At 38.2% G+C, this 20,234-nt stretch overlaps 1 protein-coding gene across 1 annotated transcript; it reads left to right on the plus strand.

The window, feature by feature from the left end:
* Nucleotides 1-3,821: 3,821 nt before the first annotated feature.
* SLC16A4 (solute carrier family 16 member 4) lies at nt 3,822-19,553 on the plus strand. Its single transcript, XM_061121195.1, has 5 exons — nt 3,822-4,796; nt 6,140-6,655; nt 9,307-9,518; nt 10,599-10,692; nt 19,405-19,553. Exons 1-5 carry the CDS (start codon nt 4,523-4,525, stop codon nt 19,551-19,553), a joined length of 1,245 nt encoding a protein of 414 aa, XP_060977178.1. The 5' UTR covers nt 3,822-4,522.
* The last annotated feature ends 681 nt before the right edge of the window (nt 19,554-20,234 follow it).

The following is a 20,234-nucleotide window of genomic DNA, read 5'->3' on the forward strand; positions in this document are numbered from 1 at the left end:
GCACTGATCATTGAGACTTTATCTCTCCTTGCTAGTCTTTGGAACTCTGCATTCGAATGGGTATATCTTTCCTTTTCTCCTTTGCCTTTAGCTTCTCTTCTCAGCTATTTGTAAAGCCTCTCAGACAGCCATTTTGCCTTTTTGTTTCTTTTTCTTTGGGATGGTCTTGATCACTCCCTCTTATACTATGTCACAAACCTCTGTCCATAGTTCTTCAGGCACTCTATCAGATCTAATCCCTTGAATCTATTTGTCACTTCCACTGTATAATCATAAGGGATTTGATTAAGGTCACACCTGAATGGTCTAGTGGTTTTCCCTACTTTCTTCAATTTAAGTCCAAATTTGGCAATAAGGACTTCATGATCTGAGCCACAGTCAGCTCCCGGTCTTGTTTTTGCTGACTGTATAGAGCTTCTCCATCTTCGACTACAGAGAATATATCAATCTGATTTCGGTACTGACCACCTAGTGATGTCCATGTGTAGAGTCTTCTCCCGTGTTGTTGGAAGAGGGTGTTTGCTATGACCAGTGCGTTCTCTGGGCAAAACTCTATTGTTATTAGACAATAATCTCTGACAAAGCCTGATGCTCTGCATTAAAAAAGAGCCACTGTGATCCAGCCTCCTTTCCCAAGACAATATTCTTAGAATTGTCTGGTGAGGGAGTTCTTACTATGGGAGTGGGGGTGGGAGGAAGGCATGCTCTTAAAGATAAACAGGAAATGGGAGGGCTACAGAATTTCTAAGGGCTTATATTTTAGGGGAAGACCATTTATAATGTCTGATGTGGACTCTGGAACAGGACTGAAACCCATCAACCTTAGTCCAAAACCTGAAATGAAATAGTAGACTACAGACTTCAGTTAACTAAGGGAAAATCTAGACCTTGGGATAAAGATTTTTATTATCTGAGTCAAATAGGAACAAAGTTGGAAGGTTACAAGTTAAGGGAGGGAGGCAGAGTAGATACAAAGGCTGTGTCCTTGGTCTTCTTGATATACACAGTGGAAGGTACAGTCCCAGTTAGTAGAGACAAGTCACATCTACTTACTGCTGCTTGCCCAGACATCAAGGAAAGACCAGAGACAAAAGGTTTTGAACTTTGGGACCAGTAGTTAGCCACATTCAGGTGGTTAAGAACCTAGAAGCCAGCATCCTGTAGATGCCAACACGGAATCCATGACCACAGAAGAAGAGGAAGGGTAATTTTATAGAATGAGGACTCATTGTATTGCTCCTTGCTCATTAGAGGACGCCATCACTGCTCTGTATTTTGAACCAGAAGAAACAAGTCTGTGTCATTTAAAGCGCGTGCATATTCTCTAACCTCATTTTCTGATAGGGGCACCTTTGAGGAACATTATGATTGCAAAGTGCTTGATAAAATGCTTTTTTTCATTTTTGAATATACAGCCCTGGTGTCCATAGCACTGTTCACTCTAAGTAAGTAAAGTCTTATAGTTTCTATCAAATCAGAATGGGAAAAATACATTAAAGGACTTCCTCCTCAACATCCCATCTTTTGAAGCCTTTGAGCCACCACTGATTCCTAGTCCCTCACTCCACACAAGAAACAATACTAATCTGAAGAGTCTATTGGTGAGGATGGAGCAGAACGTCTTGGTTACTTTATTTAGCAGGTAGAAGCTGAGGAAAGGAAGTTCCTAAATGGAGGCAGGTCTCTGATTTGGGTGATCAGTAGATGGTACCAATCAAGAGAAATGAAAAGGAAAAATGGGCATGGGGTAAGAGAAAGATGAATTTAGTTCTGGGTAAGTTAACCTGAGTTAGAAAGATATTGCAGACAGTAATATGAGTCTCAAGCTCTTGGGAAAGCAGAATGGTTATACAAAATGATAAAAACATAGTTAATAGGTTATTATTTACCAGAATTTTGTCTTCCCAGCCCTATAAACTAGGTGGAACTATGAACTATGTCCTTTGTCTCCACTTTACAAAAGAGGAAATGTAACTTTTGTAGTTCACCCAAGGTCACACCCCTCGTACAAAGCAGAGGCAGGATTCCAGCAGAGGCAGGCTGACTGCAGGCAGAACACAGTATTCACGACTACACCATGAGGTCCCTCATAGCCTAGTTGGTAAGGATCTGCCTGCAGTGCAGGACACCAGGGTTTGATTCCTTGGTCCGGAAGATCCCCTGGAGAAGGAAATAGCAACCCACTCCAGTATTCTTGCCTGGAAAATCCCATGGACCGTCAATCATAGTGAATAATTGTCTATGTCTAGTAATGATTGTCTATGTCTATCTCACTATAAAGTGGGATGAGTGCAGAAAGAGAGAGAAAGAATCAGTGATAAGGAACCCAGGACCTGTGGTCCTTCCACAAAGCATAGAAAGAAAGTGAAGTTGCTTAGTCGTGTCTCTTTGCAACCCCATGGACTGTAGCCTACCAGGTTCCTCCATCCATGTGATTTTTCAGGCAGGAGCACTGGAGCAGGTTGCCATTTCCTTCTCCAGATCATCTTCCCGACTCAGGGACTGAACCCGGTTCTCCCACATTGTAGGCAGACACTTTACTGTCTGAGCTACCAGGGAAGCTCTCCACAAAGCACTGCCAAGTTCAAAGCAAAGAAAGTAGCTTTCAAACAACAAGCCCACTGAACAAAGGGAAAAAAAAGGGGCCACTAGGAAGCCGCTGGAGACAGAGTGAGTATGTGTGGTTTCTGGGCTTTTTGACTACAGAGCCTGGCTAAGCCTCCTTTCCAGTTCCCCTCAGAACCTTGCTACTCACTGCCCCCCTTCTAATCAGAATTCCAAGAAACAAATGCAAGAACTGCACTGAAAGTAAACCTGACCTCAAAGAGGGTGCTCCCCCTAGTGGAGAGAAGGATGGTGTGGGCAAGGAGGGTGAGGTGGGACCAAAGAGTGGGGCACCTGACCCAAACCTAAGGTGACCATACAGCCTCATTACCCTTGCCGTCCAGGCATATTCAGTTCAAAAGGAGAGTTAAAGCAAACTCTTAGGTTAGTTTAGCTAACCTAAAGTCTCAGAGAACAATTCTTTTGGACCAACACATCTCTCTCACAGAGGTAACTAGAATTAGCTGTTTTTAACAGATGCTACTGTTAACAGAATGGTACAGTGGTTGGTCAATATATGACCTTTAAGCTCTCCTAAACCTTAATTTCCTGTATTTCTTCCTATCTATCTGGCTGTGCTGGATCTTTGTTGCAACACACTGGATCTTCATTGCAGCACAGAGGATCTTTAGTTGTGGCATGCTCTTAATTGTGGCATGTGGAATCTAGTTTTCTGACCAGGGATCAAATCTGGACCCCCTGCATTGGGAGCATGGAAGGAAGTTCCCTGAATTTCTAATACAATATTGACACACCTATTCCATACTACGTAATGAGGATTAAATGAGATGTTTTCATGTAAAGTGATTAGACACTCTAATGGGACAACTGCCCCATAAAATATAACATGTTACAAAAAGGAACTGGCAAACAAGCTGGTAAAATACAGGTGAGCCAGAGAATCACAGCTGCCAGCAGTTCTAACCTTCCCTGTAAAGGCTTACTCACCACCTGACTTGGACTCTGCTATGCTTTCATTTAGGTAAATGTATTTGTGATGGGGATGACCAAGACTTTTGCAATTTTCTTTGTGGTTTTTCAAGAAGAGTTTGAAGGCACCTCAGAGCAAACTGGTTGGATTGGATCCATCATGTCATCACTTCGTTTTTTTGCAGGTATAAAGCCGACAATAAGCTTGCTGTCCAAGGAGAAGGAACACAAAGGGCAATTTCAAGAAGATTCATCTATCAGTCATTCAAGACAGAAGCATTACTAACTCAGGTTCATTTATCAATATGTAAAGCTGAGAAGATTAAGGACTTACAGTGTTTACCTTCACTTGACTTGACAAATGGAAAAATTAGGGTTCAAACAAACAAAGTTGAAGAATCTATTTAATGTCATAGGTTCAGCGAGTCAGTCTCAACTGGGAAGTCAGACCATAAAGCTCTGACCTGATCATCTAAGCATACTCATCACAGTGTAGATAAATAACTGAACTTTGTTCTAGTCATAGGTCACTAGACACAACCTTTTCTTGCAGAGGTCTTATAATGCTTTTTCAGCAAGCTTCCCTTCCAAACCTGCTTCTTTACATCACCTTTTCTTCAAAACAAACAAAAAAACAAAAATTCTTCTTCTAAAAAAGCAAAATAGTGTGGAACTAGGAATATTAAGTAAAAACCCAATACAGATACCGTTTTGAAGAAGTCCTCTTATTTTCCTTCAGTTGCCGATTTAAACTACACCAGAGGAGAAGGGATGCCGGGGCATATTTAACTGGTATTTGTTTCTTTTCCCAAGGTCCCCTAGTTGCTGTTATTTGTGACTTAACTGGAGAGAAAACTGCCTCCAGTCTTGGGGCTTTCCTTGTTGCTGGTGGATATCTGATCAGCAGCTGGGCTACAAGCATTCCCTTTCTTTGTGTGACTATGGGATTTTTACCTGGTGAGTCCACTGTTTAAAAAAAAAAAAAAAAATGGAACCAGAACACTTTCCTTTTACTGTGAGTTCAAAAGGCCTACTTATCTCAGCCAGTACCAAGCCACTTAATGTGAAAGTGATTCCTAGCTATTCTGTTTTTCTTTTAGGTTTGGGCTCTGCTTTCTTGTACCAAGTCGCTGCTGTGGTCACTACCAAATACTTCAAAAAACGATTAGCTCTTTCTACAGCTATTGCCCGTTCAGGGATGGGACTGACATTTCTGTTAGCACCCTTTACGAAAGTCCTGATAGATCTGTATGACTGGACAGGTGAGTCCTGAACCATCAACTCTGCAAGATTTAATGTTGAGCCCTCTCCCTTTGATGACTAGAGAGGAGGTGAGCATGATTCTTCCCTGGAGAATAGATAGCAAGAGACTCTGAAATTACTTCAAGGCCTTGCCAGCCTACACAGGTAACTCAGAGTTCAAGTCTGAGGGGATGGAAGGCAATTTGTGTGGCTGGGGGCTTCCCTGGTGGCTCAGATGGTAAAAGTGTCTGCCTGCAATGCGGGAGACCTGGGTTCGATCCCTGGGTCAGGAAGATCCCCTGGAGAAGGAAATGGCAACCCACTCCAGTATTCTTGCCTGGAAAATTTCATGGATGGAGGAGCCTGATGGGCTACAGTCCATGGGGTCGCAAAGAGTCAAGACACGACTGAGCAACTTCACTTTCACTTTTCACTTTGTGTGGCTGGGGGAGCACACCTTTGCAGGGATAGCAGTACTCCTGGGAAGCAAGAATCCCCTCCTCAAAGCCTTCTCTTTTTACTTTTAAGAAAAACATCTGCATTAAAAAAAAAAAGACTCCTCCATCAGATTCACTAAAAAGGATGGAATTGGGCAAAAAGAGGATTATGTTCCTTAATAATATTTATATATTGTCAACTATAAATTTTCATGAATGAATAAAAATCATTCACTCTGTAATTTTTCTCATACCTGAGATAAAACAATTGGTTTAAAATAACCTCAAGTTATTGGGGGGAAAGAAAATCTATGTATATGTAAATATACATGAATATATATATGACTATTCCTACCTACAGAGCAATTTTGTTGAACTTTCCCTTTTCCATTCCTGATTTTAAAAATCACTAATACAGTGAACAGGACCAGCTGACAAATCCCTAAGACAAGGTAGCAAGACAGAAGAACCTACAGCCAATTCCATCTCTGGAAGCAACACACACAAGTCACAGCTTTGGTCAGGACATGCTGAAGTCAAGCAACCACTCAGTTTCAGCCCCAAATCAGGATTTAAAACACACTGTAATTTTCTAACATTTGAAATATGACTCCCCCACCCCCACCCCAACACCAAAACATTTTTTCCCTTTAGTACAAATAACTCCTCCCATGCCACCTTTGGTATGGCTTTCTATCTCCAAAGGGATCCCTGTTTTCACAAGGATACAGCAGTGTGTATGGCTAACAGTTAAGTCAATGGATTTAAATACTTTCAGCTAAATTCAAAGACAAAGCAGTGCTTTCAGGAATTACTGTACTAACTGAATATTTAGTGGTGGGGCCTCTTGTCAGTCTAAGGATACAGAGTATTGTGAAATCAGAGATAATTTTAGCTTAACTTCTCAATTTTTCTCTCCTGTTTAGGTGCCCTTATATTACTTGGAGCTATCACATTGCATCTGGTTCCTTCTAGTATGCTCTTGCGACCCATTCATACCAAAAGCAAGAGCAGTTCTGATATTAAAGATGAAAGTAGTTTGTCTCCAAGTGGTCCAGAGGCAGCATGTAGAACAGAAACATCATGCTGCAATGAGATACAAGAGTTGGCCATCAGGGACAGTATTACACAGAAGGAAGGACAACAAGGTATAAGTTTAACTGTCTCACAAAATCAAAGCAAAGAGTTCAACAATGAATGCAACAGAAATGAACTCTTCCGAAAATTTAAGGAAGAAACTTATCGGAAAAAGACTACTTCACGGAGCTGTAAACAAAAACTCTTTGACTTTTCTCTCTTTAAGAATCCTTTTTTCTACATATTTACGTGGTCTTTTCTTCTCAGTCAGCTGGCATATTTCATCCCTACCTTTCACCTGGTAGCCAGAGCCAAAACACTGGGGATAAACATCATGGATGCCTCCTATCTTGTTTCTGTAGCTGGTAAGAAAGCTTACTTCTACCTCACCCTCAAAAGGAAAAATATATTCTAAAAAAATTGGTTACATTTTATTTAAAAGTTGAAGAAAAATAATTTTTAAAAAGGAGTTTTGGGAGGGCCAGGAAAGCAAGTTTTTTGGAGCTGATGGGAGCAGCAAGCCTTCCCTTCCATAGATCTGTCACTGCATCTTGCACACAGGCTCTCCCTACAAGACAGTGGACCCCAAACCAAGTCTTATTTTCACAGGTCAGTAGGTTAAATATTTGCTAAATACTGAACTTACAAAGCTGGGTCGTGGTGGAAACAGTCATTTTAGGAAGCAAAAAAATCTGATGTAGACAGCACAGTGCAGTGGTTGAAAGAACTGGTTCTAGACCTAGACTTTCCAGGTGCCAGTTTTTGCTGTGTATGACCATAATGACCTTGGGTAAGTTACTTGCCACCTCTGTCTCTTGATTTCCTTATCTCTAATATATGAATAATAGTATCTACTCTCAAAAGACTTCCCTGATGGCTCAGAGGGTAAAGCGTCTGTCTACAATGCAGGAGACCCGGGTTCGACCCCTGGGTGGGGAAGATCTCCTGGAGAAGGAAATGGCAACCCACTCCAGTATTCTTGCCTGGAAAGTCCCATAGACGGAGGAGCCTGGTAGGCTATAGTCCATGGGGTCGCAAAGAGTTGGACACGACTGTCCGGTTATTACGATAAAACAGGTAATGCATGTAGAGTTTAAAACAGTACCTGAACTATCATTAGCATTCAATAATGTTTTAGTAATATTTGTAGCTAACAATTTTCCCCCTTTAACTCATTGTAAAAGGATAAGATAAATATGTGTACTTAGGCTAGTCATTAATGGATTGGCTAACATTTTTGAACTAGAATGAAAAATAAAACCAATCATTTTAGTTGAGTATTTATAAAAATAAATGGAAACAGAATGCTTGATCCAGAAAATATGGATTCTTTCAGCTGACAAAACAGGCAATCTAAAAAAGTGAAAATGAAGGAAACAGAACTGCTTTGCACTACCTGAAAATTCTCAATAGCACAACATTAACTTCTCTCTTGCCAATTTCTGGAAAAGACTTTTACCAAGTCCTTGCAAAACTGACAGCACCCCAATTCCAACTGCTTCGGTCAAATAAAATTTGTGTGCACAAGAAAAAGATACATAGCTAAACTGATGTTTCCCACTGCAATGTCTTGCAGTATCAATTTAAATCAGATTAGGGCTTTACAGGGCTTCCTAGGTGGTGCTAATGGTAGTAAAGAACCTGTCTGCCAATGCAGGAGACATAGGAGACTCAGGTTTGATCCCTGGGTTGGGAAGATCCCCTGGAGGGAGGCATGGCAACTCAGTCCAGTATTCTTGCCCAGAGAAACCCATGGACAGCTGAGTGTGGCAGGCTATGATGCATAGGGTCACAAAGAGTTGGACATGACTGAAGCAACTTAAACACACACACAGGGCTTTACAACAAGGCCAAAGAATGTAATAGCTTCAATATGCATTCTAGGAAAAAACTGTAAAAACAGATATGGAGATGGTAGTATGCATTTTAAATACCTTTTTGTGAAGCAATTTACATTTGAACCATAGGAAGAATTTTAAGTAAAAAACAACTGCAGCTCAAGCTCCTCTTGGTGAAAATCTCTTTCGGTATTTAACTGGTACATTACATATAATAGAATAAAGGATAAGAAGGTTCTATTACCATGAAACTCAGTAAAAAATGTTATTCTTAAATTTTATTCAAATTAAACCACAGTGTCAACATTCAAGACATGATTCCCCATTTCCAGACTTCCTACATATTTTCAAGTTAAGCATAATAAACTTTGGAGGACTTAACTACCAAAACCTCACATGCAATTTTAAGAAAGTGTCTCAACATCTACTTTTTTCCCAATGTAAGACTTTATTATTTATACTCCAGTCATCCACCATTTGACTTCCCCAAGACACTAACCTGTGGGTCCACTAATCCTCAAGAAATCTCACTTCCTCACCTGTAGGATCTCTTCAAGGGAGGCCTACTGAGCCCAGGGTCTTCTATAACCTGGTATTCCCAGTTTGGTGGTATAAGGCTTCCAAACACAATCAGAATAAACACTTGATGACTCCTCCACCCAAATCTGGAGGAGTTTTTTCAGTATTTTATTAAATGTTTAGAATAGGTACAAAAATGATAGCATCTACTGATACAAAGGAAATCAGTCCTGAATATTCATTGGAAGGACTGAGGCTGAAGCTGAAACTCCAATACTTTGACCACCTGATGCGAAGAACTGACTCATTGGAAAAGACCCTGATACTGGGAAAGACTGAAGGCAGGAGAAGGGAACAACAGAGGGTGAGATGGTTGGATGGCATCACCGACTCAATGGAAACGAGTTTGAGTAAACTCTAAGAGCTGGTGATGGACAGGGAGGCCTGACCTGCTGCAGTCCATGGGGTCACAGAGTCAGACATGACTGAGCTGAGCGACTAAACTGATACAAATCAAACCATTTTTTTCTCATATATCCTAGCCACAGGGTGAATGAAGTCTTATGACATAAGAAAAGATGACTTATATATTTACACTTTTCAAAGGGGCTAGGAAAATGCAATTAGGATTTCATAAGACCTTTTCAATACTGTTCCAGGTATCATTGAGACAGTCAGTCAGATTATCTCTGGATGGGTTGCTGATCAAAACTGGATCAAGAAGTATCATTACCACAAGTCTTACCTCATCCTCTGTGGCATCACTAACCTGCTTGCTCCTTTAGCCACCACATTTCCACTACTCATGACCTACACCATCTCCTTTGCTGTCTTCTCCGGTGGTTACCTGGCACTGATACTTCCTGTGCTGGTGAGTAGACACACTCGTTCATGTTCTTACACCATTTAGTGAAAGTATGAAGAATCATCTCCCCCAAAGAAAAAACATACTTTGTATTACTTTTATAATTAAAAACAAAAACAACAAAGAAAAACATTCCCAAGGCCTCAGAACCTTGTAGCTACATCCTATCCAGCTATTCATCTTATCTTGTAAGGCGGGATGATGAGAGGACTAGCCATGTGGAACAGGAAAGAAAAGCAAAATAGGGAACAGAAGGATTCTACTTTATCAGTCTCCCAGGTTAGGCTTCTATTCTTTACTTCAGCTCCAGAGATTTCTTTGGTTCTAAGATACATCTGGGAAGAGTTCCTTTAAAGAAAAAGGGGCTTCCTGACAAGTGATGACCTCTCTCTTGTGGAGAGAAGTTCTGTATACTTTAACAGGGATATTGTGCTTTTAACTCCTCTCCATCTTTACCCTAAACTGACATAAAATCCTAGAGTTGAATGGAATGGAGTTGTACAAATACTTCTGAGTTTTTCTTGGAACCCCACTGGTCCTTAGAACTAGGTCCCCAGTGTGCTGGAACATAATCCCCAGGAATCTTCAGGCCTGGTATCAATATTAGCATAAGTGGTGAAGAGTATTAAGAGGCTTAAGCAAAAATTAAAACTTTCTAACACTTAAGTCAACTTCCTGTGATATCTGATTTCTTTTTTTTTTTAATCTGATTTCTTATAAACCAGTGGTTGGTACTGTTAAGAATACTACTGTCAACTCCAACTGTAAATACCATTTCCTAACAGAAAAGAGCAGTGAGACTCAGGGGGAAAAATATCCCCGAACCAACTAACTAAAAGATTTTTAAAAAGAAATAAAACCCAATGGTTCTTACTAATAAAATGAAAACACTATCTGCCTACTCAAATTACTATTCCCTATCTACCTCAGCTCTTTCATATCAGGGTAGAATGCCATCCAAACCACCTCAGAAGCCAACTGTTCATAGCTTGAGACAACATACATAATATTTTATCCCTCTGTAGGCAAAAGTCTCTGCAGAATATCACCCTCAATATGGTTAACACTGGATTCTAATCCCTACAGGTTGATCTGTCTGGGAATTCTACAGTACACAGCTTTTTGGGACTTGCAAGTTTCTTTGCTGGGATGGCTGTCCTTTCTGGACCACCTTTAGCAGGTAACAGCTTAGCCTTAGTAAACTTCAATCACAATGAACCAAAATGTTGATACATGATTAATGGTAAAATGGAATGACAATATTAGATAGTTAAAAGAAACTGATGATTATCTCTGGTGTTCCTGTACCAACTCATACAACTCCATTACGAAACCAGGAGAATCTGAGGGTTAATTCACCAGATGTGCACTAAGCAGATTTGAGTCTTGTAGCAGGACTGTGTATATATCTACTTCTCTGGGGAGACAATACAGAGTTTTATCAGATGCCCAAAGATATATGATGCTTAAAAACAAAAAACAAACAAAAGCTACTAGCACCTTTTATCTAAACAGCAGTCATTACAGAGCTTGAAAACTGCAGGCCTGATCCCTTAGCTCTTCTGACATGCCATGCCCTAAGACTAAGTGCCAGAATCTGTGCAGAGGACATGTGAAGCCACTAGAGACACATTAAGTATAGTAAAACTTTGGGGAGTTCTGTTTTTAAATTAACTTTAAGACCGAAGCATTGTTTTTCTTTTTACTTACTTTGGAACGTAAGACTATTAAAAGACTAACCACTCACACACAAATATTTTTAGGAAACAGATTTAAGCTTTGGTATCTTATGCTATAGGTTCTCAACTATTGAGAGCCTGTAAGAATTACAGTATATAGAATATACTATATAAGATATTAGTAAAAAAATTATAGTATGCAGAATTACAAATTACTACAGCATTTCTAATCATCCACAATAAGGAATCCAATCTAAAAATTACTTTTGCTTCCCTCAGTCCTGAAGTAAGACACAAAAAGGGTCTGATCTTGACCCACATTTTTTAAACTAAGTTTTATAATGACATAAGATTTGTACCTCTATAAACTTGAGACTGAGAAAGGCAAATATCAAAAGAAAAAATATAAAAACTTAAGAAATTATTACTGAAGGTAAAAAAAAAAAAGTACCACTCATCTGAGGTTCAGTTTCAGTATATCTATCTAAAGGAAAAATGTACATAAATACACAACTAAGTCCTGATTTGAATTTATGAACACACCTCTTTCTATGAGGTCTAACTTGGCCAATACTTCATAACTGGAAAACAGGTGAGAATTTTATAACCCAGAATTATTATATAACAGGGAATGGTTAAAAAAAAAAAGACCAAATAGAGGCTCCTAGCAAAGTTACTCTATATCTAGTATCCAGGTCAGTGAAATAGAGGAAAAGAGTTCAAATACAGTTTGCTGATGAATTTTTTCAATCTTGACCCTTCTTCACTGACTATGCCAAAGACACTTTGGAACTTTTTAAGCCTGTTAAGTTAAAAACATTGGACATAACAAATACCAGGGCACAGAACATATTATTCAAATGACAAAGGCAAGTAATAAAACTACATGTTTAGAGATACACGTTTTTGTATACATTTAAAAATGTTTAAACAGTTCAATGTATGAGAAGACAAGGCAAGCTTTGTGAGAAGTATTACTTAAAAGGAAAAAGCTATAGATGTATGTGTGGGTTTCAAAACTAATTTGTTGGTCTTTAAAAAAAAAAATTTTTTTTTTAATAAAAAAGGACCACAGAGCAGATCAGAAAACAGACTGCATCACTTTATTGTGAAATTTATTTCACACGCACATACACCTATGTAATAGAAAATATATATGATATAAATACATTTCTTATTGTGAGTCAAAAGAAAAGTTACAAGCCTTTTGCTACCCAATATCCACGATATCCTAGCACCGTATGTAAGGATAAAGACAGAGCTCATGGTAGAATTTTTACCTGCTAACTCTCAGACTACTATGTAGGCAATCATAATTTTATAAGTTCTACCAAAAAAGCTAAAGGAAGTGATAAGGCTGTTGCTAAAAGCTTAAGTATAGATTTTTAGTCTGGGAGTTGCTCAGAGTATCTTAAACAAGATTATGATAATTGATATATAATTCAGTTAAGTTTCCTTCTCTGTATCATGATCTCTCATTGACTACAATGTTGTGCTAGGCATCCTGTTGAAGGGAGATTTCAGGATAGTCCTTGCTCCTGTAAGTCACTGTTCTGTGAAATGACAAAGAGGATTTTACAAAAGACTGTTAGATTTGTCCCTAACTTCCAGCAGCAACTACTTAAGAACATCAGAAATAGTGATTTGCAGATCCACTCATCTCTCAACTGGTATGGACAGTTACATTACTGTCTTTAACTAAATTGAAAGGTTTACTGGTTACAAAACATTTTTCTAAACCAAACTCATATCTTCTGAACTGTATGAGATCCTCATTTTATACTTACCTAGATTTGTTATTATCAAATTAGAAAAGTTGAAATTCCTATAAAAATTACAGGTATTACAAATGAGCAATGGAGCAAAGAGTAAAATGTTTCACAATAATCCTCAGTCAAAAGACTAGTTAAACATGGTACATGAACAATGATTTTCTCATTCCTGTATGGAAACGAAAGAGAAAAACAAGTTAGTCCTACACAGCATATTGTAATAAACTCAAGGAAAGGGGGGGAAGCATAGGAAACCCAAGGAACCTATTTTCTTTAAAAGAATGTTTAAAGAAATAAGAAAATCATATACACACTTTTTGTAACAGGTAATTGTTAAGAACTACAGTAGCAACAAAATTCTTTATCAGATCTTGGCTAAAACTAGCAGGGATTGAAATAAATTAGCAGTTCAAAAATTAATCCGTCCGCTCCCCCCAACACACACATTCCCCACAAGGGACCTCTCCACCTCACAGCCCTCCCTATTCTTGTCACTACTCAGCAACAAATTCAATTTTAGTTAACAACATGACCTGCTTCAGACTGGGTCAGCTGACCCAAGTGTAGGTCAAACGTCACTGTTCATCCAAACCCAAATTCTGTTTTTTTGCTGGTAGATGGCATTCAGAACTATACACTAACATCAAGACGGAAGCTTGAAAGGTTGTGAAAAAATAAAAAATATTAATATTTTTAAAACATAATATACATTTCTAATAGACCCCTGTTAGCGATATAAGTACAAAAATAGTGCTTTGAGCAAAAAGCAAGTAAATAATCATATTCTCCAATGTATCAATACAAGACAGATATACGTTACTTATGTGAAATTCCTAATCTTGTACCCTAGGCATTTGGCATGTAAGCTCAAAATGCTATGGGCTATTCAGTTTCATTTAAGATAAAAACACCAATGGCCCATATTAGCTGCCTATAAGACAAACTGAGTATAGTTCCTTTCTTTCACATACCCCTCCATTTCCCAACTGATAAAATGCATATATTAAGCTAAAATATATTTTAATATGTATTTGAATCAATAATAATTGTCTGAAAACTCACTTAAAATGTCACAGATAACTGTTTTTTTGTTTTCACCACCAAAAATTTATTTTCCATCCATACAGTTGATCTCTGTTATCCATTTAGCCCTCTCTCTTGCCCTTCCCCTATGATAACCACCACTCTGATCTCTGTATCTACATGTTTTGTTTGGTTTGTTCATTTATTTTTGTTTGTTTCATAAATAATCGCCAGGACTTAACGTCTAGAACGTCTCTCTCTCTCTCTTGCTATCATTTTTCAACCTCACAATTCATCAGAAATACCATGGAGCAAAAGTGGTTACTTTTGCATTAACATTTTATCTGTGTTTTATAAGAAAAGACAATGACTAAAATGGAAATTCTTCCATATAAGCCTATCTCTCTCCTATTAATGCAAAAAATGCATCTCTTCATGAAATGAGAGATCATTTCCTACCTCTATTCCATCCTTATTTCAGAGACAATGTTAAACAAATATTCCATCCAGTTCTCACTCAAACTTTTATCAACCATGCCCTCTACAGTTTTACCAGTCATCTTAGCCTATCAGTTGAGAATTTCTCCATGGCCTAAAATGTTATTTGGACAACAAATACACAACCTTTTGGTCTGCTATAAATCCCTTTTGGATATTAGGGGTATGGGAGACACTTAAGAAGGCAGAACAAAGCTCCTTGTCCCTTAAATCCTGAGGAATATACTATACTCTGAAGAGGCAAAAGAAAACAATATAAATCATTTATTTATCCAGTGGTTATTTTCCCCATAAACAACAAACCTCATAGAATTTTACTTTGATTCAGTATGCCTAAGACCAATGAATCCCTATAAAAACATCAAAAACAAACTCCAAACAGCTTTCTACTGTGGTTTAAAAAAAGAGGGGGAGAGGCAGTCCTTCCCTTGCAAGGCCAAGAAATCAAGTTTCAACATCCTAACAGACCAAAATCCTCTTAATAAAATTTACAACACAGAGCCAATAATTAAAAGCTCTACCAGTAAATCTTCCAGCAAATTTCTATCACAGGGTCTTTAGAGAGTTCCTGTCTCCCTGAGGTTTGTATCTGCTAAACCATGTTTCCCAAGACTTTCTCCCCTCACGGCACATACAGGAAGTATTTGTACAGCACACCCAAAGTAAAACGACAAGGCTGCTAATAGCCAGGACCCCAGGAATGTGAACAGATCATTATCTCTGCACCTCAGAAGTCTGCCACTATGCTACAGCCCAAGAGATAGCTAGGAGTTCTAGTTCAACAGTAGCAAATCACCTACAGAATTCTCAACTAGTGTGAACTACTATCAAGGAACTTTGGAATTAAGGGCCTTTTAGGAGTATTTTATTTATTTATTTATTTATTTTTTTAAGGAGTATTTTAAATCTTAACAAAATGACCAATAATAAACTTACAGTAGTGATCCTACTGTAAAGGATTTATAAACCCAGCTAAAAATCACCTTCTGAGCTATCACAGGTATGAATACTTTTTAGGCAAGATATCAGAGTCATTTTTAAACGTGTATGGTTTAACCCATAAAATGATACAGAGTAGTTTTAAAAATGATATTTTAAAAAATGAATTTAGAATACTATACTTAACACCAAACTTGAAAGATTCTAATCCTTTTTGCCTATAAGAAAACTGGTTTTCAAAACTTTAAGGAAGCTGAGTCCTATCTCCCCAGTTGTTTTAAATTATCACAGGAAACATTATTTGACATTTCTGTCCAGAACAAAGGTTACACAGCTAATAGATGTAAGGAAGTAATTTGGACCCCAACTTCATTGTACATAAGAATCAACTGGGTGCTGCCTAGAAGGAAGATGCTTAGGAGCCAATGAATTTGCACAATTAACATGCATCTTAAGTGAATCTGAACCAGGTAGTCTGGAGACATTAAGGAAATGCTTAGAGGGGACTTGAGCTTAGGAAGTCTGCACCAGTAGCCAGTGTACTCCTCAGAATGTTGACTACATACAGTATTCCCTAGTGTGGAGTGGAGGCTCAGTCCATGCATGCTTTCCTAGCGGGTATTCTCTGCCATTCACAATGCTTTTGCTATGACCACAGAGGAACCTAGTCTTAAATGTCAATTTATGTGTGTATTTCCTTTTAAAAATGATTAGAATGCAGTGGTTTCCGAACTACCAACAGTAATCCTGAAACTCATTAGGGTTGAAAGTACATTCATATACAGCTATTTCATGCTATTATTAAAAAAGTACAAAGATCTAATAAAATCAAACCAAATATACCATCTTTTTGTTTATTTATAGCTGTGCTTGGCAGCATGCAAGATCTTATTTCCCTTGCACTCTATAGGGGAAGCATGGAGTCCAACCACTGAACCACCAGGGAATTCCCTATAGTCTTCTTTTACTTTCAGTGGTGGGGAAAAGTTAATTATTCCAACAAAAGAGAGATGTTTGCTTAGAACAATGAAGCTATAAATTTAACTTAGCTAGTTGTTGTTTAGTCGCTAACTCGCGTCTGACTCTTTGCAAACCCATGGATGATAGCCCACCAGGCCCTCCTGTCCATGCAATTACCCAGGCAAGAATACTGAAGTGGGTTGCCATTTCCTTCTCCAGGGGATCGAACCCGCATCTCTTGCATTGGCAGGCAGATTCTTTACCCCTGAGTCACCAGGGAAGCCCCACATTTAGCTTGATTATGAAGCTAATACTTTCACAGGACAACTAATTAATAATAATACAATTTAGTCGTCCATCTCACTTTTCACCTATTTGCTATTATAAACACCATCATAAAACTAACTAATCAACTACACATTAATATCCTACTGAATGGCGATTAGATCTTAGAGAAAGAATTTTAAAATATGCAAATCTCTCAATTCTCAAGCATGAACGGGAAAAACAGATTTAAAACAAACTGTTTCATTAAACTTTGCACTGGGAATTCCCAGGCAGTCCAGTGGTTAGGACTTGATGCTCTCACTGCCAGGGACCTGGGATCAATCCTTGGTTGGGGAATTAAGATCCTGTAAGCCACATAATACAGCAAAAAAATAGTAATAATAATAATAATAAAATCTTTGCATGGAAATACAACTTTTGCATGGAAGCAGTTCTACAGGATGCTAAATAATTCCCTGCCTTGCTAAGAAAATATACTAAATATATCTTTAATGTTTCAGAAACAAGATTCTGACTTTAAATGCGTGTGAAATGAATGACTTTATAAGCAGTTTCTCTCAAACTGTTTAAGTCCCGCTAGGATTTATAAAACAACTCATTTTCACTATTTTTAGTTTTATCCTCCTGACCCTTCAGCAGCACTAGCTACCTCCTTGTCCAAGAACTTCTAGTCTTTTCCCAGAGTATAGCTTCTAATACGCCGTCTTGTAATTCACTGGTTATGTATATACACGGTAAATTGCTCTACTAAAGGACTAAGGGAGGCATGACAAAGGATAAAAGGGGGTGCTGCTGATCTCCAGTTTCTCCTTTATAGGCATTTCTAGAAAAGTTAATAGAATGGTCACCTGTTTCTTAGATATCTAAAGGTCAATCAACATAATACAAAAACTTGTGAGTAGGTTTCACTATTATGCTTATCTCCAAGAAACATTTAATTGAGGTCACTGATCAAGCAAGGAGTTAGTAAGTAAAAGCAACTTAAAGTTAGCTGAATTTAAATAAAATATTCCATTTACTCATTACATTAAGAAAAGAAAACAAAAAGCTAATAAAGCAAAGAAACAAAAATTTAAAGTATTTTTCAGAGCCAACTAAGAGAATGGAGGACAGGATAGGAGATAAACACATACATAATCAGACAAAAATTTTATTTTAATCAGACCCATCCAGTGAGAAATCATGTTCCAAGATAAAAGTGAAAATCAAAAGACATGACATCAGCTCCATGCAGGCAGATATTTTCATCCATTTTTATCCACAGATATAGTCTTAGTACCCAGAACTGTGCTTGGCATACGGTACCAAAATTTTTTGAATAAATGATCAGAATAATAGCCTTGTCTTAAGGTTTTTTTTTTATTTTAAATATAAATACTTATTATAAAACTCATATTATTATAAGCTTACACCTACAAACATAATATGCATACAGTAATCTAGAAAAGATTGTGAACCCCTAGAGGTCCTGAGCCCTTTTTAGGGAGTCTAAGGTCAAAATTATTTTCCTAACAATGTGCTAAGTCACTTCAGTCATGTCCAACTCTTTGCAACCCTATGGGTTGTAGCCCGCCAGGGTCCTCTGTCCATGGGATTTTCCAGGCAAGAATACTGGAATGGGCTGCCATTTCCTTCTCCAGGGGATCTTCCTGATCCTCAGGGATTGAACCTGTGTCTTACGTGTCTAGCATTGGTAGGCAGGTACTTTACCACTAGTGCCACCTGGGAAACCCTTTCATAATAATTTTGAGACTTTTGCCTTTTTCATAGGAATGACTTTTGCAATAATGTATAAATGTTGGTGCCTTGTACAAATATTCCTTGCCACCACAAACTCACTTAAAAAAAAAAAGCATTTCACTTAAGAAGTTCTAGTATGTGAAAGTCTTTCGCTCAGTCGTTTCTGACTCTTTGTGATCCAATGGACTGTAGCCTGCCAGGCCCCTCTGTCCATGGAATTCTCCTGGCAAGAATACTGGAGTGGATTGCCATGCCCTTCTCCAGGAGACCTTCCTAACCCAAGGGTCAAACCTGGGTCTCCTGCATTGCAGGTGGATTTTTATCATCTGAGCCCCCAGGGTGATTCGAGTATGTGCCATCAACCAAATGATTCTGAGAACCCTTCAATTCTTGTTTTAAAATAACACTTTGATTTCAGGGAGAAATACTGTCATTGTTTAACCCACCTGACCAAGTCAGTTCCTTTTCACTTGTTCTCACCTGAACCACCCCTGCATAGCCCTTATTACAGGTGTAATACCTAAAGCCCCACTACACTATGAGTGCAGGCGCCATGTCTAGTTTGGCTCATTATGGTATCAACACCTACCTACATCACTGGGAACACAGTAAGAACTCAAATGTTTGTTCAGTGAAGGAAAAAAGATAATAATCAGTTCTCACTTTTTCCCTTGGAAAATAGTTCAGTTTTTTTCTTTATAAGAATAATTGTAAAATGAACTGGTATGTGTTCCCAATTTTCTCCAACTCTCATTATAATACTGGAGATGGGCTCTGGGTCCACAATTACTTTTTCGCCAAGGTTTAAACCCCTAACTCATATGGAATTGATTTAGCTTCAACAGAAAGTAAGACAGGTAAGCAGCTTGACTAACTTTCTAATGGGTCACAATACAGACTAATTACAGGAGGCTCCTTCCTTCAATGGTTCATGGCTAAGAACTACTAACGGCACGATTTGCATCATTAATAGAAATCCTTCCTTCCTTATAGGCTGGTTATACGATTATACCCAGACATACACCGGCTCCTTCTACTTCTCGGGCACATGCTATCTCCTCTCTTCAGTTTCCCTTTTCTTCGTACCATTGGCTGAAAGACGGAAAAACAGACTGATGACAAAAAGAGAAGACTGCAGTTAAGTGAGGGCTTAAAAGAAAATCTAAACTAAAAGTCACGGGAAGAAAAAGCAGAGAAGGGAAGTATCCTCATTTATAAAATGAGAAGGTGAATCACATAGTTTTTTAAGGTTCCTTTTTGCTTTAGCATTCTGAAGAACGTCTAACTGGTGGTAAGAAGAGTAATACCAACTTAACAGTCTGCTTCTTAACTAGAGATAATCTTTGTTTTCTTTTCATTATTTTGTTTCTTAAATTTTCTATAATAAACATGTTTTGCTGTGCAATAAAACATAAATAAGAACTGCTAAAAACCCAAACAAGAAACCTTTATTTCAATATCGTTTCTGAATACTATTCCTATCCATCCAATGTTACTTTTTCACTATATTCAATTATCTGAAATGGTCAAGCTCACTATCTAGACATAACCTTAGAACAAGTTTTACATGAAAGTTGAATAGATGGCTCTTAATGGGAGATAAACTAACATGTTTTCTTAAAAACCATCCTAGTGTTCTCTGAAATACCAGCCTCTCTACAATGTCCTTCAGCTTGTTATTACTATTATTATTCCATCTTTCCATTCTTCTCTGCTTTAAAGTATCTATTAATTCCCCACAGAGAAAAAAAATCCCAAACGAAAGCCTGGTTTTAGCTCCAAAATGTGGAGCGCTCTCTCCACAGGTACCTCTGTGCCACCAG

This window comes from Dama dama, chromosome 20 (genome assembly GCF_033118175.1).
Source record: "Dama dama isolate Ldn47 chromosome 20, ASM3311817v1, whole genome shotgun sequence".
Taxonomy (NCBI): Eukaryota; Metazoa; Chordata; class Mammalia; order Artiodactyla; family Cervidae; genus Dama; species Dama dama.